The sequence below is a fragment of the Sminthopsis crassicaudata genome, chromosome 3 (assembly GCF_048593235.1).
Source record: "Sminthopsis crassicaudata isolate SCR6 chromosome 3, ASM4859323v1, whole genome shotgun sequence".
Classification (NCBI taxonomy): domain Eukaryota; kingdom Metazoa; phylum Chordata; class Mammalia; order Dasyuromorphia; family Dasyuridae; genus Sminthopsis; species Sminthopsis crassicaudata.
In genome coordinates, this window is record NC_133619.1 from 402567387 (window position 1) to 402595096 (window position 27710).

At 36.9% G+C, this 27710-nt stretch overlaps 1 protein-coding gene across 1 annotated transcript; it reads right to left on the reverse strand.

The window, feature by feature from the left end:
• LOC141562707 (von Willebrand factor A domain-containing protein 5A-like) lies at positions 1-27300 on the reverse strand. Its single transcript, XM_074302735.1, is given in 18 exon segments — positions 1-363; positions 365-383; positions 1374-1500; positions 1858-1992; positions 15164-15165; positions 17692-17829; positions 18354-18604; positions 19305-19340; positions 19342-19385; positions 19835-19999; positions 20688-20802; positions 21090-21169; positions 22235-22323; positions 22326-22409; positions 22583-22805; positions 23183-23385; positions 23512-23560; positions 27200-27300. Coding segments are annotated over 18 exon segments (1878 nt in total). The 5' UTR covers positions 27254-27300; the 3' UTR covers positions 1-299.
• Between the last annotated feature and the right edge of the window lie 410 nt (positions 27301-27710).

The window sequence follows — 27710 nt, forward strand, 5'->3', positions numbered from 1 at the left end:
TTAAAAATTAAAAAAAATTTTATTTATTTCAAATATACTTTTGAATGTACTAATTTGTATACCTGCTGCTTTCCTCAGTAGAATGCACGCTGCTTGAATGAGAAGGTTATAATTTGTGACTTCACAGCATTAGCTCCTAGCACATGCCCAACTGACAACAGGGCCTTTAATAAATACTTGAATTGAACCAAATAGAATCTGATCTATGGGGAATGGGTCAGAACAGGGAAGAAAAGCACATACAGTGAAAGATTTAAGCAGCATAGAGGACAAGGATCAGCAGCCAAAGACAAACATTTTCATTTCTGCTTTCTTAGACCAAAGACAGCAGGATCCACAGATGATTTCAGAAGAGTATTGGCTGTATTCAGCCAGGGAAGAATCTATAAACACAAGAAGTTGGATAAGAAATTAGGAAAAACAGGAAAGTAGATTAATTCCACAAGTGTATCTCCTATTCCCTTTCATATCCCTTCATTTAATTCATTCTTTCTTTTCCTTCTAGTAAGTCAATATTAATCTATTATTCAATACTATTTAAAATTATAATTCAATAGTTTCAGTAATGTGTGACTGTCAACAAAAGCCCGTTGAAATCATAAAGACAGTCGAATAATTTGCCATTCCTTTCTCTAGCTCATTTTAAATAGGTAAACAGTTAAGTGACTTACCTAGTAAGCATCTTAGGCCAAATTTAACTTCTGATCCTACTGATTCTAGTGCTAGTGCTCTTATCTAATCTAGTTAGCAATATTCCCATTCTGCCCTGCCCCAACTATTTCTACTTCTATTTATTATGCATAACAGGAGACACTATATTACACATTCATTAAGCATTTATGTATAACAGGAGGGCTGTATTATACATTCAATAAGTATTTTTATGCTTAATAGAAGGCACTGTATTAGACACTGCTGTATTATCTCCAAGAGTCATGCTCTTCCTTGTTTCACATTCCTTAAATTCCCCTTTCATTTTTCCTGGCCCTAGAAATACTTCTAAGGTACAATATACTTGAAACCAGAGGAGCTGGTTAGATCAGTCTCAGGCTCACCCTTGTAGCATTGATGGGACTAATATAGGATTGATGCTAGCAGTCTGGCAAAAGGAAGGAGAAGAGAGCCAAGACTACTGTGTTTTGATATCTTACCACCCTTTCCCATAGGCATTTCCAACCTTCTTGTATCCCCTCTATGTCCCTCACTACTTGTGAGTCTTTCCTCTGTGTTAAAAGATCAAAAGGTGGGACAGAAAGGAATCAGGCAATCAATCCCTCCATCTCCAACCACAGAAGGGAACATGAGGTAATATATGAGGGAACAGTAAGTCTTGTGATATATGAGGAAAAAGGTTCTCCAGGCAGATTCCTTACCAGAGCGAGCCCAGATCCATGCCATAGCTTTCCTTTCCAGGAGTTCCCATTCTTCTCTCTGGTTCCAACTGAAGCTATGCATCCACAGCACAGCCAAGATGGTGGCCTAGGTTGGAACATCTTTACTCTAGAGAACACACAGAACACAGGCCACAGTGTAAGGGTACCCCAGAAGTGGGAAGACAAACCTTTGGGTGGCTCCTAATCCACTCAGGACCACAGAAATAAGAATTCCAGATAGAATCACTACTTTTCCTTCCATTTTCCTGCCCTTACTGCTTTTTTCAATGTTTACAGAGCATCCATACATGAGGAACTATTAAGTGTGCTTTAAGGCCTAAAAAGCATTTCCATCAACCTCTCAGTCACAGGCCACACTAAGGGATAATGACACCATCACTCTACCCAAAGGCAGATGGCTCTCCCTTGTTCTTTCCTCTGGTACAAACCACTATCCTCTGCCCTCTCCTCTCTAGGTTCTTACCTGGTCAGGCAAAACAGCCAGTGCACTCTCAACACTCACATCCAGGACTGAGGCCAGAGCTTCATCCAGTTCCCAGGAGCCATCTGCCTTTTGCAAGGAAATCAGCTGCAGAAGTGGAGACTCTGTAGGGGATGCCTTTGGGGAAATAAATTGTAAACTTCAGCATCAATCACACCCCAAAGGCAGCTGAGTGAAATGTCATTCTGTAAGGACTAGTAGACACAAAGGAGGATACATTAGTAGGTGGAAATGGAGATATCTCCTTACATTAACCCCAGTCTGAGAGCCTTTAGGTTTCATACCCAAGGGGCCTCAGACAGCCACAGTCCTCAACAATTCCTCGGAGGCCCTGCTGAATCCCAGAGCAATCTACCAGGTAGACCCCACAGCAGTGCAAACTAAGAGTACCAGAGCAGAAAGATAGGAAGTCCCTGAGCCCAATGCAGGCTCATATCCCCACTGCTGACCAGTGTCAATGATCCCCAAGCTAGCAGTAAGACCCTGCCCAAAGAACAAGCCAGCAGGAAGACATCTCCATCCAGTGCAAGACAAGCAGTTTGGTCCTGAGATCTAGTAAAAGCCAGTAGCAAGGACCCAGAAACAAAGCAACAAGAGAGTGCAGGAACAGAGTCCAATACTCTATAGAAACATGTTTTGTCCTCCAAATATTTTAGTAACAAAAATAAAGTGACTTGCCTATTCCTGCTCTTTGTTTTACCTAATTTTTTCTGCCTACTCACAGTTTAGTCCTTACACCTTTAATTTGCTGACATGATTGCCCACTTTATCAGGCCATGAAATGGGTAGAAAATTTGAGCAAAAGAAGAACCTGACTATATAGTTACTATGCTAAGAGAGAGAATTAAGTATAAATTTAGATGAGAACAACTGTATCAAAACAATTACATATGAAAGGATATTCCAAATCACTATTGATCAGAGAAATACAAATTAAGACAAGTCTGAGATACCACTACACATCTGTCACATTGGCTAAGATTACAGAAAAATATAATGACATGTTAGAGGGAATACGGGGAAAACTGGGACACTGACGCATTGTAGGTGGATCCAACCATTATGGAGAGCAATTTGGAACTATATTCAAAAAGTTATCAAACTGCATATCCTTTGATCCAGCAGTATTACTACTGGGCTTATATCCCAAACAGACATTAAAGAAGGGAAAGGGACCTATATGTGTCAAAATATTTGTGGCAGTCTTTTTGTAGTGGCTAGAAACTGGAAACTGAGTAGATGCCCATCAATTGGAGAATGATTGGATAAATTGTGGTATATGAATGTTATGGAATATTATTTTTCTGTAAGAAATGACCAGCAGGATGATTTCAGAAAGGCCCAGAGAGACTTATAACTGATTCTGAGTGAAATGAGCAGAACCAGGAGATCATTATACACTTCAACAACAATACTGTATGAGGATGTATTCAGATGGGCGTCGATATCTTTGACAATGAGAAGATCCAATTTAGCTCCAATTGATCACCTAGAGAAGGCATACTGGGAAATGAATGTGGACTATTTGCATTTTTGTTTTTCTTCCCGGGTTATTTTTACCTTTCTGAATCCGATTTTTCTTGTGCAACAAGAGAACTGTACAAATATATTGTATTTAAGATATACTTCACCATGTTTAACATGTATGAGACTGTCTGCCATCTAGGGTAGGGGGTGGAGGGAGGGAAGGGAAAAGTTGGAACAGAAATGAGTGCAAGGGACAATGTTGAAAAATTACCCATGCATCTTTTTTGTCAATTAAAAAGCTATAATAAAAATTTTTAAAAATTAAAAAATAATAATTACATATGAAACATCAAAGAAAAATGAAAACTAACTGAAGTAGAATAGAAGAATTTGCAGGGATAAGAAATAAGAAATACTCACGAACATAATAGCAATAATGATCAGGAATAATATTTATTAGGGGGGGAAGTAGGAGTATTAATTATTGATCTCAAAGTCAAACAAACAATTCAATCGAGAGAAAATCTGTATTATCTGTGAGTCAAGTTAATATTGTTTTAAATGTATGAATGTATACATATGTATAATAAGTGTCTGAGGATATGTGTGTATGTATGTATTTATGTTTGGGTTTGTGTATATATATATACAGAATACATCCATGTTTAACTGCAGTCTGGGGGAGAGGGTTGGAGAAAAGGGGAAAAAACAATAAAATAGACACTACACAGCAGAGAACAAAAGAAAACCTACAAGGAAGTAACAACAACAACAACAGCAACAACAAAAAGACAGTTATGCTTCCTTGAAGTGGAAATTTATTGTCTCATATTTTGAATTCATCCCCTGAAGTTCTTCTAGGCACATAATTATTTCTTTAAAGAGGTTAAGTTCTTTCTTTTTCTAATTTTTAAACTACTTTTGCATTGAAGTTTTAAATAAATACATAAAATGGGAGTTGGGGAAGGGAAATAAAAATATAAACTAGTATCAAGCTAAAAATGAATCAATGGAAGAACTCAAAATGGATTTTTTTGCCTAATGATTATTTTAATACTAGTTTTAAATTATGTGTTGACATTTTTTAGTATTTATTTTAATAAGATTTAAAATGGATTCTTAAATGCAAATTAGAGATAAAGAAGCAAAATTGGGAAAAGAAATAAATAATGCAAAAGAATGATTAAAAAGAAGAATCAACATCTTGGTAAAATAAATTTTAAAAATGGAAAATTATATATAAAAATTCTGCAAAGAAAATAGCTCCTTTCAAAAAACAAAACAAAACAAAACAAAAATTTGAATTGACCAAATGGAAAAAAAGTGGTACAAAAGTTGACTTAAGAAAATAAGTGCTTACAAATAAGAACTGGGCATGTGAAAGCTAATGACTCCATGAAATATCAAGATATGAGAAAACATAGTTAAAAGAATAAAAATTTAAAATGTGAAATTTCTCATTGGAAAAAAAAATTAATCTGAGAGAGATAATTTAAGAATTACAGGATTACCAGAAAGTTATGATTTTAAAAATCCCCTGGACATCATATCTTTTTTTTTAATTTTTTAATTAATTTTTATAATTATAACTTTTTTTTGACAGTACATATACATACGTAATTTTTTTTACAACATTATCCCTTGTACTCCCTTCTGTTCCAAATTTTTCCCCTCCTTCCCTCCACCCCCTCCCCTAGATGGCAGGCATTCCCATACATATTAAATATCTTATAGTATATCGTAGGTACAATATATATGTGCAGAACCGAATTTTGTTGTTGTTGTTGCAAGGGAAGAATTGTATTTGGAAGGTAAAAATAATCTGGGAAGAAAAACAAAAAAACAAACAAAAATATGCTCACAGTTTACACTCATTTCTCAGTGTTCCTTTTCTAGATGAAGCTGATTCTGTCCATCATTGATCAATTGGAATTGGATTAGCTCTTCTCTATGTTGAAGATATCCATTTCCATCAGAATACATCATCCTACAGTATCATTGTTGAAGTGTATAATGATCTCCTAGTTCTGCTCGTTTCACTCAGCATCAGTTGATGTAAGTCTCTCCAAGCCTCTCTGTATTCCTCCTGTTGGTCATTTCTTACAGATCAATAATATTCCATAACATTCATATACCATAATTTACTTAACCATTCTCCAATTGATGGACATCTATTCATTTCCCTGGACATCATATTTCAAGAAATTATTAGACAGGATAAAATAGAATTGGAAAGAATCCACCAATCACTATCTGAAAATGATCCCAAAATGAAAACACCAAGGAATGTTGTTATGGACAGAACTCTGAAGTTAAAACAAAGCATTCTTACAAGGTATTAAATCTTATTAAAATGAATACAAAAGAATGCCTTGACATATAATTTTAAAATAGTATTAAAAATCATTAAAAATAATAAGTCAGTGGAATTGATAGAGACAATAGTTATCTAATTTAGCATGGTTCAGTATTATTGATCTGATCCTACAAGGAGATGTTATGGACCAGAACTTGAAACAAGGTACTAAGTGGAATTGAGGAGACAATGATTAAATCTAACATTAATTTAATCCTACAACAAATAATCGTTTCCTAGTGATATAATGATTGGTGTATACTCAGTGTGGGTCATATAAGCAAGAAGCTCTCAGGGCCAGAAAGGATAAGTGCACTAGAAGCTCTCAGAGGCTAACAGATTCATTCCATCTTCCACCTTTGTGGTGGCTGCAGACTGAAGCACAAATTCTTGGAAGTAGGGGTGATTCAGAAGCAGAGAAGGCAAAGGACTAGCAGCAGGAGCTTAAGCTCTCAGAACCAAGGGGAGAGATAGGCCTCTACAAAAGCTAACCGGGCCCCAGGAAAGAAGACAAGAATTTAGAAAGAGACAATAAAGAATTTAGACTTTAACCCGTGTGGTGATTACTGAACTGAAACAAAGGCTGCCTCCAGAGACCCCAAGTAAACCCCAACAAGAGAATATTACATTTTATGGTATTTACACACATATATTGTATCTGGGTTATATTATAACACATGTAAAATATATGGGATTACCTGTCATCAGGGGGAGGGAGTGGAGGGAGGGAGGGAATAATTTGGAAAAATGAATACAAGGGATAATATTATTAAATAAATAAATAAATAAATAGAAAGAGAATATTACATTTTAGAGAAGAATATTATAGAATGTCATAGCCAAATTCCAAATGTCCTAGAACAAAGAGAAAATACTACAAGTAGACAAAAAGAGATAATTAAAATATTGTGGTGACACAGTAAGAATTAAACAGATTTTAGCAGCTTCTGCACAAAGGCTTGGAATATGCTATTCTGGAAAGCAAAACAGTTAGGATTACAATCAAGAACCATCTACCCAACAAAAATGAGTATAAACCTTCAAGGAGAAAAATGGATATTAAATGTTATAGAGGACTTTCAAGACTTCCTAATTAATAGACCAAAAATTTTTTAAATTTGTTTCTCTACAATACTCAAGAGAAACAGAAAAGTGGAATTAGGAAAGGCAAATAAGGGATTTAATAAAGCTAAACTGTTTATATTTATACATGGGAAAATAATACTTAAAACTCATATAAACTTTCTCATTACTAGAGCATTTAAAAGAATATATAGACAAAGGTTACAGGTGTTAGGTGAATGTGAAATCAAAATAACTAAAAAATTCAAATTAATAGGTGAGAGAGGAATGTACTGGGGGAAAAGGAAAGAAAGAGCTAGAGTGGGGCAAATTAGCATACATAAAGCAGGCAAGAAAAACCTTTTACATTGGAGAGGAAAAGGACAGAGGTGAGTGAAGCTCAGAATTGGCTCAAAGAGGAAATAAGATACACACTAACTTGGTATAGAAATTGGGTGTTAGGATTATTAGGTGAGAACTCAGGTTGTCTGGATAGTGACAAGGTGAGAATTCAGGTTGTCTGGACAATTACAAGGTGAGAATTCAGGTTGACTTGATAGAAGGAGCAAGCTCATTGGCTGAAATGGTTCTTCCCAGAAGCCCTTGCATTATCCCACGCCCATTCTCTGGGAGGATAAAAGAGGACAGCACTCCAGGAAGAGGAGAATACTCTGCACTACTTCTAGCTTGATGCAGCTCTCTGCAGGAAGGGAAGTCGGCTCTCTGCAGGAAGGGAAGTCACTTCTCTGGACAAGAGTTAACAGCAACTGCCTGGAGACAACGGTTCACTACAAGAAGAAGAATCTGTCTGAAAGATTTGAGTAGACACAGCAGATCTCTTCCCAGAGAGCGATCCAGCAGCTTCTGGAGACGACAGCGCGCTACAATTGGCGCCCAACGTGGGGCAAGGACTTTTGCTTATTCTGACAAGAGGAGCTAGACTGGACCATAGCAATTTGGCGCCCGAACAGGGTTCTCGAACAGGCTGCTCGAGCTTTACGTTTACAATTTGGAATCACAAGAGAGGAAGCTAGGAGCATAGTAAAAAGCTGTACAGCTTGTCTTCCTTTCCATGCTCCTACACTCCCTCCAGGGAAGAATCCTTGTGGTTTGAGACCCAATGAAATCTGGCAAATGGATGTGACCCACTATAAATCTTTTGGTCGTCTATCTTTTATTCATGTCGTGGTAGACACCTTTTCAGGATTCACATTTGCAATGCCAGCAGCAAAAGAGACAGCCCGAGTGGTCACTGAATTCCTTATACAAGCATTTGCAATTATGGGTGTGCCACAAGCAATAAAAACAGACAATGGACCTGCATATACGTCCAAACATTTTACACACTTTTGTGCACAGTATAAGATTTTACATACCACGGGCATACCCTTTAATCCTCAAGGGCAGGCAATAGTAGAGAGAAGAAACAGAGATATTAAGACACTCCTCCAAAAACAAAAGAAAGGGGGAGCCACAGGTAACCCTAGAGAACTTCTAAATTTAGTTCTCTATACCATTAATTTTCTAATTTTTGACCAAGATGCACTGGCTCCGGCAGACAGGTTTTATAACCCACCAGAAGGGCAGTGTCCAGTGCGAGCATCTCCACTGTCTTTAGATAATCGCCAGATGATGTGGAGAGATCCAGAAAGTGGTGAATGGAAGGGACCAGATAAGTTAACTGCCTGGGGGAGAGGGTTTGCTTGTATTTCTTCAGCAGGAGAAGGAATCAGATGGGTGCCAACGAGTCATATTCGCCTTGTCCATCAGAAAGAGACAGAAAAAGAGAAAGACCTCAAAATAAAGGAGAAGATCTAAGAAACATCTTACACTGAAAGAGCATGGCTAATAAAAAGACTGTTAAAGAACTTTAAAACCATCAGGAATCATTGGACTTCCTCACACAAGATGAGACTAATGGACAATGGACTTATGGACATTTATAAATTTTCAATTTATGATTATTTGATTATGTTATTTGTCATATACTTCTAGCATGTGTTATGTTACTATGTTACTATGTGCTTATGTAATTTATGTAATTATGTGTAATACTTCCCATATTGATGGATTTATGTTTCAAGGTCATGACTGTCCTATGTTCTAAATCAAAAGAAAGGGGTAGATGTTAGGATTATTAGGTGAGAACTCAGGTTGTCTGGATAGTGACAAGGTGAGAATTCAGGTTGTCTGGACAATTACAAGGTGAGAACTCAGGTTGACTTGATAGAAGGAGCAAGCTCATTGGCTGAAGTGGTTCTTCCCAGAAGCCCTTGCATTATCCCACGCCCATTCTCTGGGAGGATAAAAGAAGACAGCACTCCAGGAAGAGGAGAATACTCTGCACTACTTCTAGCTTGACGCAGCTCTCTGCAGGAAGGGAAGTCGGCTCTCTGCAGGAAGGGAAGTCACTTCTCTGGACAAGAGTTAACAGCAACTGCCTGGAGACAACGGTTCACTACAAGAAGAAGAATCTGTCTGAAAGATTTGAGTAGACACAGCAGATCTCTTCCCAGAGAGCGATCCAGCAGCTTCTGGAGACGACAGCGCGCTACAATTGGGTATAGAGATCTACCTTCCCTACGGAAGAGAAAAAAAGAGGGGTTGAAAAAATGGAGAGCAAATTGAGGGAAATGGTAGTCAGAAGCAAAACTTTTGAGGAGGGACAAAATGAAAGGAAAGAGAAGAAATGGTAAATATAGTTAGAAAAATAATTGTGAAAAACAATTTATATAAGTTTCTCTGATAAAGATCTCATTTCTCAAACAGAGAACTGAATCAAATTTATAAAAATAAGAAGTTTCAGAGACAATAATCATAGCCATCTATTGCCTTATTTTAAAAAATTCTTTAACACACGATTAATTTTAGAAGTGAAATTAAAACAATTCTGAAGTACTACTACATATCTATTAGATTGACTGCTAGAATAGAAAAGGAAAATGTCAAATATTGGAAGGGATGTGAGAAAAACAAGACATTAATACATGAGCGGTAGAATTATGAATTATTTCAATCATTTTGTAGAGCAATTTGGAACTATGCTAAAAAGTCATGCATACCCTTTGACCTAGAATCACTACTAGGTCTATATCCCAAAAGTGCTGAAAAACAGAAAGGAAAAGGAATTACATGTATAATGGGGCAAAAAAGTTAGAAATAGAGGGTATGGTATGCCCATCAGTTGGAGAATATCTGAATGAAGTGTGGACAATGTTGATGATGAAATCTTATTGTGCTATAAGAAATGAGCAGCATGGTCTCAAAAAAAATCTGTAGAGACTTCCATGAGCTGATACAAAGTGAAATGTACTGTATACAAAGTAACAACAATACTGTAAGATGATCAGCTGTGAATGTCATAATTATTCTCAACAATACCCTTGCATCCAAGACAACTCCAAAGGAGTTATGATGAAAAAATGCTATACCTACCCTGAGAAAAAACGTATAGTGTCTGGATGTAATTTAATGTAATTACATGTAATTAATGTAATACTTTTTTATTTTCTTTATTTTTTTCTTCAGAGGTTGTGAAGGGATGTTTATGTTTTTCTTCACAACATGACTATTATAGAAAACATTTTGCTTGACTACGTATGTATAATGTATATTGAAATACTGAATTGCTTGCATTGTAAAGAAAAGATGAAAGTGGAGAATCTGGAACTGAAAGTTTTTAAAATGAATATGAAAAACTAAGGATACTGATTGCGAATCAACACACTTCTTTTACTTTTTTTTTTTTAAATCTCTCCCATGGTTTTTTCCCTTTTGCTCTGATTTTTCACTCCCAACATGATTCATAAAGCAATGGGTATTAAAAATAAACTTACTATAATAAAAAAAATCAAAAACTGAATGTGAAAAATTGTTTTTATATGGATAGGAAAAATAAAATACTAATTAGAAAAAGATTTTTTTTTACAACATGTTGTTTACATAAAACACATTTGAAACAGAGACATACAAAGGAAAAGTAAGAGGGTGGAGCAAAATCTATTATACTTCAGTGGAAATAAAAAAAATAGGTATAGTAATCATAATCTCAAACAAAACAAAAGCAAAAATAAACCTAATTTAAATAGAAAAGGATCTAATTTTTTAATCAGAGATAAGGAGGAAACCAGAGTACAGAAAGATACCATAGATCAGGGCTTCTTAAACTTTTTTCCACTCACAATCCTTTTTCACCCAGATAATTTTTAAACAACCCCAGGCATCCAAAATAGGCACACAAATAAAAAAAATTTCTTATAATAAATCATAATTTTGTGACTTACCCATTCAGTTAAATGACCCCATTCAGTCACAACCCACAGTTCATAAAGCTTTGACAATGAAGTAATATCAATACTAAACATGTATGCACCAAATAGTAAAGCATCTAAATTTTTGAAAAAGAACTTGAACAGGTTATAAGAAGAAATAGACAGCAAACTTATAGTAGTGGGGGAATCTCAATTTCTTTCTCTCAGAACTAGATTAATCTAACCACAAAATAAACAGAAAAAAAGTAAAGGCGGTGAACAGAATTCTGAAAAAGTTAGATGTGATAGCTCTCTGGAGAAAACAGAATAGAAAGGATTATACCTTTTACACAGCAGTACATGCTGCTTACACACACACAAAAAAAAATGACCATATATGAGAACATAAAAACAAATACAGAAAAAAATAAATAGAAAATACATGTTTTTCAGACACCAATGCAATAAAATTACATTCAATAAAGGACAGTGGAAAAAGATTAAAAAATAATTGGCAACTAAGTAATTAACTCTAAAGGATAAGTGGTTCAAAACATAAATCATAGAAACAAACAATAATTTAATTAAAGGAGCAACAATGAGATAACATACTAAAATGGGATACATACTTAGGAGAAATTTTATAGAACACATCAATGAATTGGGCATGAATATTTAAAAAAAAAACTAGAATAAATTCAAAATCCTCAAACTCCAAATTGGAAATCCTGAAAGTTGTGAAATTAATAAAATTGAAAGTAAGAACGCTACTGAATTAACAGATACAATTAGAAGAACAGATACAATATGAAGAAAATAATGAAGTATATAAACCATAGGTTATTTTAATTAAAAAAAAAAGAAACAAACAAAAAAAATCACCAGTATCAAAAATGAAAGGGGAAAATGTGAATGTAAAAGAAATTAAAACAATTAGATGGAGTTATTTTGCCCAATTGTATCCTAATAAATCTGAAGATCTCAATGAAATGGATGAATATTAAGAAAAAAGAAGTGGTATGTGAATGTTATGGAATATTATAGTTCTATAAGAAATGACCACCAGGATGAATACAGAGAGGCTTGGAGAGACTTACATGAATTGATGATAAGTGAAATGAGCAGAACTAGGAGATCATTATACACTTCAACAACAATACTATATGATGATCAATCCTGATGGTCATAGCTCTCTTCAACAGTGAGAGGATCCAAATCAGTTCCAATTGATTAGTAATGAACAGAACCAGCTACACCCACTGAAATAACACTGGGAAATGAGTGTGGACCACAACATAGCATTTACACTTTGTTATTGTTTGCTTATATTTTTGTTTTTCTTCCCAGGTTATTTTAACCTTCTTTCTAAATCCAATTTTTCTTGTGTAGCAAGACAATTGTATAAATGTGAATACAAATATTGTATTTAGCATATATGGGACTACCTGCCATGTAGGGGAGGGGATGGAAGGAAGGAGGGGAAAAGTTGGAACAGAAGTTTTTGCAAGTGTCAATGTTGAAAAATTACCCATGCATATGATTTGTCAATAGAAAGCTATAATAAAAATAAATAAATAAAATGAAAATTAAAAAAAAAAAAATCCACAACTTAAGCAAAGTTGCAGGATATAAAATAATTCCACACAAATCATCAGCATCTTTATATATCACTAATAAAATCCAACAGCAAGAGATACAAAGGGAAATTCTATTCAAAATAACAGTCGATAGTATAAAATATTTGGGAATATATCTACCAAAGGAGAGTCAGGAATTATATGAGCAAAATTGCAAAACACTTGCCACAAAAATAAAGTCAGATTTAAATAATTGGAAAGACATTCAGTGTTCTTGGATAGGCCGAGAGAATATAATAAAGATGACAATACTCCCCAAACTAATCTATTTATTTAGTGCTATACCAATCAGACTCCCAAGAAACTATTTTAATGACCTAGAAAAAATAACAACAAAATTCATATGGAAGAATAAAAGGTCGAGAATTGCAAGGGAACTAATGAAAAAAAAGTCAGAGGAAGGTGGTCTAAGTGTACCTGATTTAAAGCTATATTATAAAGCAACAGTCACCAAAACCATTTGGTATTGGCTAAGAAATAGACTAGTTGATCAGTGGCATAGGTTAGGTTCACAGGGCAAGATAGTGAATAAAAATAACAATCTAATCTTTGACAAACCCAAAGATCCCAAATTTTGGGATAAGAATTCATTATTTGACAAAAACTGCTGGGAAAACTGGAAATTAGTATGGCAGAAACTAGGCATGGACCCACATTTAACACCACATACTAAGATTAGATCAAAATGGGTCCAAGATTTAGGCATAAAGAACGAAATCATAAATAAATTGGAGGAACATGGGATGGTTTACCTCTCAGACTTGTGGAGGAGGAAGGAGTTTGTGTCCAAGGGAGAACTAGAGACCATTATTGATCACAAAATAGAAAATTTTGATTACACCAAATTAAAAAGTTTCTGCACAAACAAAACTAATGCAAACAAGATTAGAAAGGAAGTAACAAATTGGGAAAACATTTTTGCAGTTAAAGGTTCTGATAAAGGCCTCATCTCCAAAATATATAGAGAATTGACTTTAATTTATAAGAAATCAAGCCATTCTCCAATTGATAAATGGTCAAAGGATATGAACAGACAATTTTCAGATGATGAAATTAAAACTATTTCCACTCATATGAAAGAGTGTTCCAAATCACTATTGATCAGAAAAATGCAAATTAAGACAACTTTGAGGTATCATTACACACCTGTCAGATTGGCTAAGATGACAGGAACAAATAACGATGAATGTTGGAGGGGCTGTGGGAAAACTGGGACACTGATGCATTGTTGGTGGAGTTGTGAAAGAATCCAACCATTCTGGAGAGCAATCTGGAATTATGCCGAAAAAGTTATCAAAATGTGCATACCTTTTGACCCAGCCATACTACTACTGGGCTTATATCCCAAGGAAATACTAAAGAAGGGAAAGGGACCTGTATGTGCCAAAATGTTTGTGGCAGCCCTTTTCATAGTGGCTAGAAGCTGGAAGATAAATGGATGTCCATCAATTGGAGAATGGTTGGGTAAATTATGGTATATGAATGTTATGGAATATTATTGTTCTATAAGAAATGACCAACAGGAGAAATACAGAGAGGATTGGAGAGACTTACATCAACTGATGCTGAGTGAAACAAGCAGAACCAGAAGATCATTATATACTTCAACAATGATACTGTACGAGGATGTATGCTGATGGAAGTGGATATCTTCAACATAGAGAAGAGCTAATCCAATTCCAACTGATTAATGATGGACAGAATCAGCTACATCCAGAAAAGGAACACTGGAAAATGAGTGTAAACTGCTATTTTTACCTTCTGAATCCAATTCTTCCTGTGCAACAAAAAATTCGGTTCTACACACATATATTGTATCTAGAATATACTGTAATATATTTAACATATATAAGACTGCTTGCCATCTGGGGGAGGGGGTTGGGGGAGGAAGGGAAAAAATCTGAATAGAAGTAAGTGCAAGGAATAATGTTGTAAAAAATTACCCATGCATATGTACTGTCAAAAAAAAAAGTTATAATTATAAAATAAAATAAAAATTAAAAAAATAATAATAATAATACATCAACTAATCTATTTATTTAATGTAATACCAAACTCTCAAAAAACTATTTTACTGACCTAGAAAAAAATAACAACAGAATTCATCTGGAAGAACAAAAGGTCAAGAATTTCAAGGGAATTAAAGAAAAAAACCTGCAAATGAAGATGGCCAACCTATATCAGATTTAAAACTATATTATAAAGCAGTAATCATCAAAACCATTTAGTCCTGGCTAAGAAACGGAACAGTTGATCAGTGGAATAGGTTTAGGTTCACAGGACAAAGCAGTTAATACTATAATAATCTTGTGTTTGACAAACCCAAAGACCCCAACTTTTGGGATAAGAATTCACTATTTGACAAAAATTGCTGGGAAAATTGAAAACTAGGATGGCAGAAACTAGGCACTGACACACACCTAACACTTTATAGCAAGATAAGATTGAAATAGGTTCATGATCTAGACATTAAGAATGACATTATAAATAAATTAGAAGAACATAAAGTAGTTTACCTCTCAGATTTGTGGAGGAGGAATTTATGATCAAAGAGGAACTAGATATCATTGTTGATCACAAAACAGAAAATGTTGATTATATTAAGTTTAAAAGTTTTTGTACCAAAAAAACTAATGCAGATAAGATTGGAAGGGAAGCAATAAACTGGGAAAACATGTTTACATTCAAAGGTTCTGATAAAGGCCCCATTTCTAAAATATATAGAGAATTAACTCAAATTTACAAGAATTCAAGCCATTCTCCAGTTGACAAATGGTCAAAGAATATCAACTGACAATTTTCAGATGAAGAAATTGAAACTATTTCTAGTTATATGAAAAGGTGTTCTAAATAATTATTGATCAGAAAATACAAATTAAGACAACTCTGAGATACCACTATACATCTCTCAGATTCGCTAAGATGACAGGAAAAGATAATGATGAATGCTGGAGGGGATGTGGGGAAAATGGGACATTAATATATTGTTGGTGGAACTGTCAATGTAGCCAACCACTCTGGAGAGCAATTTGGAACTATACTTAAAAAGTTATCAAATTGTGCATACCCTTTGATTCAACAGTGTTTATACTGGGCTTATATCCCAAAGAAATCTTAAAGGAGACAAAGGGGCCTACATGTGAAAAAAATGTTTGTGCCAGCCCTCTTTGTAGTGGTAAAAAAACTGAAAACTGAATGGATGCCCATCAGTTGGAGAATGGATGAATAAGTTATGGTATATGAATGTTATAGATTATTATTGTTCTATAAGAAATGATCAGGAGGATGATTTTAGAGAGGCCTGGAGAGAGTTACATGAACTGATGCTAAGTAAAATGAGCAGAACCGAACCAGATCATTATACATGGCAACAAAAAGATTATAAGATGATCAATTCTGATGGATGTGGCTCTCTTCAAGAATAAGATAATTCAAACCAATTAAAATTGTTTTCCTTTTTTTGTTTGTTTTTCTTGAGGCAATTGGGGTTAAGTGACTTGCCCAGGGTCACACAGTTAAGAAATTCTCCTGACTTCAGGGCTGGTGCTCTATCTACTGTGCCACCTGGCTGCCCTGTTAAAATTGTTCAGGGATGAAGAGAGCCATCTGCACCAGAGAGAGGACTGTGGGAAGTAAGTGTCGTTCTCAACATAGTACTTTCACACTTTCTGTTTGTTGTTGTTTCTTGCATTTTATTTTGCTTCTTTTTTTTTTTTTTTAAACTGGTCTGATTTGGTTTTTCTTTTGCAACACAATAATTGTATAAATGTATATGCACATATTAGATTTAACATAATATTTCTATTATGTTTAACATATATTGGACTACTTGTCATGTAGGGGAAGACATAGGGGAAGAGGGGGGGAATTGGAACACAAGGTTTTGCAAGGATTAATGTTTAAGAATTGTCCATGCATATGTTTTGAAAAATAACAAGCTTTAATTAAAAACAAAACAAAACAAACAAACAAACAAAAAAAACTGGGGATGCTCATCACTTGGAAAATAGCTGAAAATGCTGTGGTCAAATGGATGTAATGGAATATTATTATGTTAATATAAATTAATATAATATATAACTTTATATGAAATGATACTAAGTAAAAGAAGTAGAAAGCAACATTATGTGATGATCAACTATAACATTAGCTCTTCTCAGCCATAGAGTAATTTAAGAAAATTCCAAAAGATTTGTGATAAAAAATGCCATCCGTATCTAGAAAAACAATTATGGGGTCTGAATACAGATTGAAGCACAATATTATCACTTTTTAAAAGTTTTTTCTTTCTTATTTTTCTTTTCATTCTGATTCTACTTTCACAACATGACTAAGATAGAAAGATGTTTAACATGATTAGACATGTATAGTCTGTATAGAATTGTTTCTTGTCTTAAGGAGCAGGGACTGAAGGGAGACAAGGAGAAAAATTTAGAAGTCAAAATCTTAATATAATGTTGAAAACCATCTACACATGTAATTAAAATATATATACATTATTATTATTAAAAGCAAAAAAAAAAAAGAAAAAAGAAAAGAAAGAAAGAAAGAAAAGGATGGGCTTTAAAGGATTCATAAACAAGATTATTCTCCTTTTACTGGGAGTCAAATTTTTGGTGAAGACTGGAGCAGAGAAGAGAAAACAAAGAAATGATGCTTAGCTATCAGGAAGAGTATATCTTTGTGAATAAATTACATAAGTAACTAAAAAAAAAACAAGGCAGACAAGAAAGGTCCACAGGAACAATTTGCAAACAAATCAACTCCTTCCACTTACCTAATACTTTTCAGAGGTAAAGCTTCAAAGACGCTCAAAGGTATAATGACTCAAAGTAGAGTCCCGAGTCCCTCTTTCCTCTAGTGATGGACTCCTCTGTAACCATGAAATATGACCTACTTTGGGGTGAAGCCATTTTAAAAGAAAGCCCCTCTGATTCTACAATCATGGTAGTTTTCTGTTTTTGAAAAGAGAGCAGCCATCTAGAAACTCCTATAGGTAGAATAGACCAAAATTCAAAAGCAAAGAAGTAAAATGGAATCTTACCTGTGGAAGCCATAACTGTGGAAGAGTCAACTTCACAGAGACTGTCATGTTCCCAATCATCAAACCCAATTCCACTAGAACAGAATTGTAAGGAAGATGTACGACATAAAGGTAAAGCACAAGGAGATGCCATAATTCCTGAAACCAGAAGAACAGGAGTTAAGATCAGAACAGCTTCAGTATTCTTGGGTCAGGCAGGAAATCCAGAAGAAGGATAACTATTCTTCAAAACTATGTATGGTCCCTGACATACTCTCTCTTTAGCAATAAGACTCTTTCTCAGGAGTCTCAGTCACTAGGTGTGAAAAGTAGTCCCCATACTAGCTGTTCAGTGTATTTCCAAGATTTTCTTGGTAGCTAATACCTATTTTTGGCACCCATCTATATAACTTTAAGTGATTCAGGAATAAAATGGCTATAATTTTAGTAAGCATGTCTTTCTTAACCTATAGTATTTCTGTTTCTTTAATATTTATTCCTTCTCCCCCTCTTTATTTCTTTCTTCTCTATGATTTTCTATCCCTCTTCTACCCAAGAGATGATTTCCCTTCCCCCTCTCATATGGTAGCAGAAAAGCTATCCAAATTTCACCCAGGATTTCCACATAGGATCTAAGCTCTGTCTTATAAAACTGTGAGACTAGGAGTTCACATTCACCTTACCTAGCCCAGATGCACATTGGAAGAGTGAACCTCCACTATAAGGAGCACTCAGTGGAATGTCCCTCCGAATCAGGGGCCCTTGAATGGGCTGATTGAGCTCCTTATTGATAGCAATATAGGCAGTGTGAGAGGAGACAACTCCTGACTGAAGACTGATATCCACTACTTTTTTCTTGTCTTTTGCAGCATCTTCTAAGTTTCCATCAAAGGTCTGGATCATGGACTTGGCAGCCAAATGGTGAATGGTAAGTCTGGAAAAAGACAATCTTCTGTGCTACCCCTGGGGACCTGGGAAGACAGTCCTAACCCTCAAATCCAAGGCTTCCCAATTCAGATAGGGAATAAGAGGAAAATAAGGATGTGTCAATGAGAGGGAAATTAATGAGAAATTAAAGAGATTCTGAGGAAAAGAAGTCTCAGGAATAGGCAGATCAGAAATGCTTTGAAAGACTTGTACGAACCAGAACCAGGAACACTCTGTACTAGAGAAAGATTGTGTAACGATCAACTATGATAGACTTAGTTCTTCTCAGCAACATAATGCTCTAAGAAAATTGGAACTTGGGATAGGAAATGCTATCTGTATATAAAAGAGAACTATGAAGAATAAAAGCAGACTGAGGCATACTATGTTCACCTTTTTTTTTGTTTGTTTTTTCTCTTGGTTTTCCCCTTTTGTCCTAATTTTTCTTTTACAACATGACTGTTATGGAAATATGTTTAGAATGATTATACATATATAACCTATGACAGATTGCTTGTTGTCTAAGGGAAGGGGAAATGAAGGAAAAGAAAAAGAAAAAAAATTGCAACTCAATGCCACACAAAAATGAATGTTGAAAGCTATCTTTACATGTAATTAGAAAAATAAAATACTATTGAAATTTTTTTTAAAAAGAAGAAGAATAGGTAGATTTAAAAAAAGAGGCAGAAATCACCAAGGATTCTTACTTGTCATCTGCTTTGGGATTCAGGGAGAATGGCACTTTGGATCTTGTATTGAAGACATACCTCACCTGCTGCCTCTTTGGACTAAAATAGTATTAAGTAGGGAGGTCAGGTAGTAGACAGTCCATTAAAGAAAGTGTCTAGGTCTAAAACACTAGCATAAGATATTAGTTCTAGAACTTGCAATGATCTAAGAAGCCCAAAGGAGATTTAGTTCGAGATCATGTCATAATCATCTGAAATGAGATTTGAACCCAGGCTCATAGCCATTACTCTTTCCCATGTACCATGCCAAATCAGAATGGAGTAATGTTCAGGCAAAAAAAAAAAAAAAAAAAAAAAATTAAGATCCAGAATCCCAACAACAGAAAGGAAATTAAAACATTTGTTCATCCTTTATACATGCTGATCTCAAGATAAACCAAAAGCCCACCCACTGACAAAAAATAAATAAATAAATAAAAGAGTCTACAACTGTGTTTGAACATTGGCTGCTACACCCATGGAATCCAAAAGTAGAACTGGAGACTTACTGCATTTGTCACTTTCAACTGGGCATAAACAATTAACCTCTGACCCTGGAAGATGACAGCAGGAGCTGGAGAGATTAACGTAGTCTCCAGTCCAGGGGGGAGAGTCCAGGTCAGGCAGACATCCTGGACCACTGGCTGCAGGGCCCGCTTTAGAGACCGGAGGGCCTGAGGGAACAGAGTGAAAGCTGCAGAGCTGGAAATGGAAGGGACTTCTAGAAAAGCACAGTTTAGAAGAAGGGATGGGTCTTGAAGGGAGAAAATAATTAAGGCTTGAAAAGATATTTCCTCCTCCTTAGTCAGGTGAGAAACCAGGCTTCAATCTTCCAAACTCCTGAACGTGTCATAGTTTTTTCTTTGTTTTCCACAGTTCTTTTTTGTCATTTCAAGGGAAACTGGGATAGTGAGATTTTTACAATTGAAAACAATGGTAAATCTAAGTGGCAGAGGCAGAATCTCCAGGAAAGCAAGGAAAGGTCCTGGTCTCTGAGGTCTTTATACCAGTCTTTACCCATTTCAATCCCTTCATGTTTATTTCCCTTAAGCATCCATCTGTCATGACCAGAGATTTTTCCAGGGAATATCTTTGATCCCTTTCAACACACAAAGTGAAGTCACCCCTGCTCTACACTCCACAGCTCTCAGATCTACAGATCTACACCTATAAAGTCCCAAGGCCCAGAAAGGGAAAAGTTCCATTTCACCCACCCAAGGCACATTTCCCAAGCACTTAAACACACAAAAAGAGCTAGAGCCCAGAACATGGAGACAAAGACATATCCCTGCTCTGATAGCTATTGTGGTGCCTCAGTGTGAAATAAATGCTTTTGTAAAAAAAGTAAGATAACCATGGTACCTTGGGCTGCATTCTGTCCTTGCCTGTGATGAATTCTGCAGTACCTCCAGCTGCCCGAGCAATGCCTTTAATAAGGCTGGTGGAAGCCCCTTCTCCAATTCCAAAAGAGAAACATCTGTAATGAGAAGACAGCAGGTGGCCAAGGGAAGTCTTGGGGAAAAGTTCCTGACTCCTACTTAGTGGAGAATTAAAGGATGTTTTAGGGGGTGCAGTTCTCATTAGGCGTCAGAGTCCTTCTTTAAGTATCCATATATCTATATAGTTCATCATCACAGAATCATAGATGAGAAACAAGAAAAAAACCTCAGAGGCTTTTTGGCCCCAATCCTTCATTTTATAGAAGAAACTGAGGTCCACAGAAATGATAAGTATTTGTCAGAGGCTAAATCCCAAAAATCAAACCTGTGATTCTGATTGTTTCGTTGAACTTCAGCAATGACCTGCCATGTATCACATACTTCTCCATCTGTGAAGACAAAGAGCTGCAGAGGGAGACAAGAAGTTAGACTCTGCTAAAGCCACTGCAGGTTGCTTGGCTGAAAATCTCTAGTCCAAACTAGAACAGCCATCCTAGTGTACAGCAGGCTATCTCAGTATTCATTCCATGTTACTGGGAGTATATAATGTGAGGCACTATGGCTGGTTACCAGCAGAGTTGGAAATATAATTTCAGTTGAGACATGGGGCTGTGGCAGAGAGAATATAATAAGTATTTATGAAACACCTACTATATAGTGTGTCAAATACTGAACTAAGCACTTAAAAAAATATCTCAACATCTGTGAGGTAGGTGGTTCATTCAGGGAACACTGCTTAATCTGATTTTTCTGTGAATAAGACCTTTCACTGGAACCCAACAAAAAGAACAGTGAACTCACATGTAAGTAAAGAACTGGTTTCTTTACTATCTCTGTCACTTAATTCGTTCTGTGGCCATGCAGAGGCTATTCAATCCAAACCTTAGTCTGTCCACATGTAAAGTGGAAATAAGAACATCTCTAGTACCAAACTAATAATTTTGGCATAACAATCAAATAACATAAACCAGGCTTTTTTTTTTAAATTTTTTTCTACTAGCAACCTTTTAGCAACCTTTTTTCACCTGAGAAATTTTATATGACACTGGATATATAGCTATATAGGATATAGGTATATACAATAGGTATAACAAAAAAAACATATATTCACAATAAATCAAAATTTCATGACCTCCACATTGTTACATGCTGCCATGTGTGGTTATAACCTGAATGAGGATGGGCCAGAGAAGAGCAATCATGAGAAAAGAAGGAAATTCCAGGAGTTTTTTCTGGGTTCCCAGATAGGAGCAAGGGGCTAGAGAGTTACCTTCCCATTGGTGAATGATACTCTGAGGTGGAGTTAGTATAAAACAAAAGATTTATACCTAACAGGAAGGGAGAGAGAAAAATATATCTATCTTATGGGTAAAGTTCAAGACATTGTACAGTAACTAGAAACAAAAGGGAAGGATTCAGATTTGGAAGTGGGCAGAGGCACCAATGCAACGGTGTTCCCTATCCAGTTACCTGGGCAATTGTCTTGTCATCTTCCAGGTACCGCAGAGGACTGAGAGGACAGTTGGACTGGACTTTCTCAATGCCATGGGGAAAGCAACATTGACACTCACACTAAATGTGTAGGGCAGCTCCTTGCCAGGAAGCCGGGGAATGTGAGAGGTGATACTGTCTGCCTCAGCTGACACTGCAATGAGTCATCAAATACTATAGTACAGTGGTGATTCTAGGAGGAACTAAGGTCCCTTTTCTTACCTAGGTGATCCCTTACCAGGATCCAGGTAAAATCAGATGCCCCCAGTGTTCTTCCATCCCCAGTCTCCCAGCCCCTTGCTAGCAGAGGAGGCTAGGATTCTTCACCTTGTAAGAGATAGCGTGGATTCAAGACAGCTGGCAAGACAAAGCGAACAGCCCCATCTGCCTCCAAGGATAGTTCTTGAACATAGCTCAAAGTAACAGCAGCCTTCTGACCAGGAGGCAAATTTCCTATACTGCAGCTAAAGATGTCACCAGAGCTACTATCCTGCTCCAGAAGGAAGGCTTCCTGGCCTTGGGAGATGGCATTCTCATAATTCTCCTGGGCCTGAGGGGCAAGAGAAAAAACAGGAATGAGGAAGTCCTAGGAACAAATAAAAGAGGAAAAAATAGTTTTGGAGAGAAAGCCAAAAGGAGAAATAATAAAAGGGGTAAGGCAGTCAGAAAGAAAAAGATCATAAAGTTGAAGGTAGAAGCAACTCAGGTTGACTTTTCTCCAAATAGCTTCAGTGAAGATACAGAGACTTAGGGTCAGAAAATGATGACTTCCTTGTTCAACTCCTCCATTTTTCAGAAGAGACCACTGAGAAAAACAGCAGTTCAAATGAGGACAAAAGCAACTCAATATTTCCAGAGGAGACTACAATAAAACATACTGAATTAATATGATGAATGCAAGAGGGATGCCCTGTTGGCCTCTAATACCTGCTGCTTCTCTTGTATTTCTGCCACTATCTTCTTCTCATCCACCTGTGCCTGGAAGCTATAAACAGCAGAGTCTTCATCCATGGGAAAGACAAAGACTGCTTCTACAGGTTTTATTTCCTCATTCTTGTAGTCCAAGGTCGCAGAAACATCTGCCACGAACTCATGGACAGACACATCCACAGAGATGCTCTTAAGTGGCACTGGAGAAAGGAAATGAATATCAATCCTCAATTCTCTGCACCAAAGACTCCACAAAAGGACTATAGATTTCAGAAGTCCTCTCTCCTTTCTTTTGTCCTTGTTTGACTCATAGTAGATTTACTTACCTGGCTGTTTGGAGTTGGTGAGAAGACCACAAGGGATCATGATGAAACTCTATTTAAAAAGAAAGAAAAAGAAAAGTAAAATTCCAAAGAAATCAATCCATAGATGCTATTGAATGCTGTTCAATACCACTGTCAGTTTAACTTTTTAAACAATCCACAAATTTAAAGGTAAGCAAAAATGAAAGGAAAGGGGAATAACAGGATCAAAGGTAATAGGAATGCCTCCATTCAATCTGAGAGCCCAGTGTGCAAGTTCCTCTAGCCTCAGGTCCAGTGACTCCCATACTTTCTTACCTACAGTGAACCTTAATTAGTGGTAGAATTGTATGAACCACTACACATAGGAGATCTAAAGAGGCTAGAAGAAAAGTTGTGACTTTAGCCTCCAAACAGAAATTAAAAGAAAAGATGATGATTAATGACATGTGAACATTCCTTCCTTTATTCAGGGAGGAACTATTAAGTGAACATAAGGGTCTGTAGGTAGAGGCTGTATGTGTTTCCAAGGAGGGAATTATTGCTACTGTTGAGCTACTCTCTCTAAGTCTTATCAAGTTGTGATCTAAACCCTAAAGAAAGCTCCAGATTATTATTATTATTATTATTATTTTTGGTTGCTTTCCTTTCAACTTAATCCATGTTTCAGCATACTTGCATATTATTCTTATAGGACAAAGGCAAGCTTTTGAATTCATCCTTCATTATCTGATCTTGGTTTCACTTTCTTTAGAACTACTTAAAAGTCTAAGTTGAAGAGTTCTTCAAGCATTCATAGAGGTTTTTCTTTACTTTAATTCCTCTTTCTCTTTTCAGATGGGAATCATTTTTGAAAGCAGTTTTAGACTGAGGTCAACAATAATGATCAGTTGAATGAATAAGAAAAAAATTTCTTAAGTATTTAGGAAGTATAAAACACCATGATACAAGTATAAAAAGAAAAATAGTTCCAGTTTTCTAGGATTTCACAGATAAATATGAATTTCCAACAGATTTAAGAGGTTTCCTACAGCTCTGGAAAACTTGTAGAAATCTGGCCTATAAAATTCAACCTTTTCTGTCTCTTTAAGACTTGAAGTCTACTCTTAAAATCTAAAGCATGTGTCAAACTCTGCCTGGCCTTCCACTTCTCTATCAAAAATTCTAAGCTAGCATGATCACTTCTCCGTCAAAGTTCCTGTTCCCACCAAACTTACAAGCAGTTCTTCCTTATTAGTGAGCATCTGATTAAAAATATAATTTCCCCTGTTGATTTTCCCAGGATGAAACTGTCATTAAAGTTTAAAAAGGATTAGCTGTTTTGATTGGAGAAGGGGAGGGAGACAGAAAAGATTCCAGCAGATTTTTATATAACTGAAATGTCTGACTCAAATTTATGACGTGACTCTCTCTCCCCATTTATGTCTTCTTTTAGGGTGGTTTGTAATATACTTGGAAGATAATATTTCCAGCACCTTTTTTCTGTTGCCACTAGATACAGTCCTGCTCTAGAGATATTTATTCTAGGTAAGATTGAGTTGAACTATTCTTTAAATCCCCAACCAACCAAACTGAGACCTGTTGAAGACCTTAGTTTAAAAAAGCAAAGGTCTCCCATTTCAGCCAGGGCCACCTCTAGTGTTCCGATCTATATCTTGCCAATGGACCCAGATGGCTTTGGAAGGCAAAGTGAAACAGGTGTTCTTGAATAGCCCTCCTTCACTCAATTCCAATTCACTTGCATTTCATGACATCACCTCCCTGATGTCATGATTCTCTTCAAGAATTATGGACAAATGTTAGGATTACCAGGTGAGAACTCAGGTTGACTTGACAGTTCTCTGGCTCAGACCTTTGGTGCAGGCCTTTAAAGGGAGTTTACACCTTAGGAATTCTAAGAGGAGCAAGTTCATTGGTGGAAGTATTTCCCCACTCCCCATTGAGTTCTCACCTGCCTGTTCTCTGGGAGGATAAAAGAGGGGCAGCATTGGGTCTGAGAGAATCGACTCTGGGATAGAGTTTTGATGCCAGGCAGGCTGAAAGGAGACCAGTCTGGTTTGAGAAAGGACAAGAGCTGGAGGAGATTCAGAGCTCCCAAGATTTTACAGATCTCCTCCCAGAGAAGGATTATAATTGAGCAGACAGACCCTCACAATTCAAGAACTTTACAAACAATGGCAATTTAATATTTAATAATACTTTAATTAATAAATTCTAGCTAGTTGCCTGTTTTCTTTCCCCCTAGATTACGAGTTTATAGAGAGAGGAACTGTTTTTGCTTTTTGTTATAAACTCAACAGTCAGTATAATGTTTGGTGCATTTCTTATTGTTATTCAGATTCCTGTCCCACTCTTCCTGACCCTTGGGAGAGTTTTCTTGGCAAAGAAAGTGGAGTTGTTTCCATTTCCCTCAAGTCATGTGACTTGCCTAGGATTACATGGCTAGCAAATGTCTGAGGATAAATTCGAATTTGAGAAGTCTTCCAGATTCCAAGCTTAGCTCTCTATCCACTATATCACCTAGTTGCCTTGGTACACAGTATTTAATAAGAGTTAGCTAATTTTTGCTGTTAAAACCCAGGCTCACTCTGAGAACTCAGACCAAGAAATCCACATTTACTCCACATTACACTCCCAGTCAGCTCCATTAAAGAAGCCTAGTCAAGTTTCCATAAGAATGTGGAAGAATCAGGCAAATAATCCTAAGGACGTCGGGTCCAGCACAATGTTATCAGAACTGGGCGAGGCCAAGCAGAACATCCACGTGAGTAGATTTGGTGGGAACCACAACCCTCTGCCCCCAGGGCAGCTCTAAGCCCAGAATCAGAAGAGGAAGGCCTGGGCTAAAAAAGGCAAAGTTTTCTTAACGACAGAAGGTTGGAACTGGAACGCTCCATAACAAATCCACCCTTTTCATTTTAAGAGAGGAACCGGGTCCGGAGTTGGAAAGTAATGATTCCTGGGTCACACAAAAATAACGACAGAAAGAGGATTCAGATTCAGATCTTCTGAATCTTGATGACAGGTCTGGAGTTCTTTCCAACACTCAACTCTTCCACTCAAGCAATGGAAAAGGATGTGGAGGGAAAATAAACCTTTTCCAAGAACAGTCCATACCAGAGTCTAAACCCTTAAAAACGCAGTCCAGATTCAGAGACTTTTTACTTCCAGGCAGCTGCCACACCCTCCCTACTTTGCATAAGAGATCCCAGCTGGCCAGAAGCAGCGTTAGTACACGGGCCGGTTTGTAAGGGAGACTCCACAGCCAGAGACAAGGGTGAACGCAGGGTCCAGGAGACCTCGCATTCGGGACTAGGACGGGGCCAGGTCCCATGTGAATGGCTCGGGCCGGGGAGCCTCCAGGAACACCGAGTTCAGCAGCAGCAAGACACTGAGCGGGAAATGAGACTGCACCCCTTTAGTCCTAGCGCAGATGGGGGGTAAAGGGAACGGATACAGAAGGGAGTGAGCCATCAGAAAGAGAAAGAAACATACTGCCCTGAGCCCTGCTTCTGGGATTTCCATAAAGGGGCAGAGACAAATCTGAACCCCAGAACCTGGACTGGGAGCACTGCTAGACTCACTCGGGGGGTTCGGGTCGGGGTGACAGTAGGGGAGAGGGCTGGAGGGAAACTCACGCACCGTTACCTGGGGCACCAAATCCTGGGGGAGAGCGTAAAATCCCAAATTGTGGAGAAGGAATGTCAATTACCGGCCAGTTCCACAGTGCTTTCCAGCAGCTAGCTTTGCAGAAAAGTGAAAGCATCAGTTAGGTCTTCCGAGAAAGCCCCGCCCTCCTCCAGGCTCCTCCCGTAAACTAAGAGCAACATTAAGACATATCTGCCCCGCCCTCCTCTAGGCACTGACTGCAAACTACGTGCTACATTCAAGGGACGGTCTGCAAATTCATTACACCACATTTAAACGTTTACCATAAATGGCTCCTATCTTCGGCCAGAAGCCTACCTAACAGGTCAGGGATTCTCAAAGTGTGCCCTACCCCTGGGGCTCTCTAAAAATCTTTTCCGGGGTCCTCAGAGATGCTGTTTTCATGATACTAACAGTACTTCTTCCTTGTCCAATTACATGGCTATGGGAAGCTAGATGTTCTTCATAAACTTCAACTGAAACAAATGAGAATAGATTGAATGCAGAAGCTGATAGAATCTAGCTGACAGACATTAGAGATTGGCACCCCTGCCCCCAACAAAAAAGCAAAACAA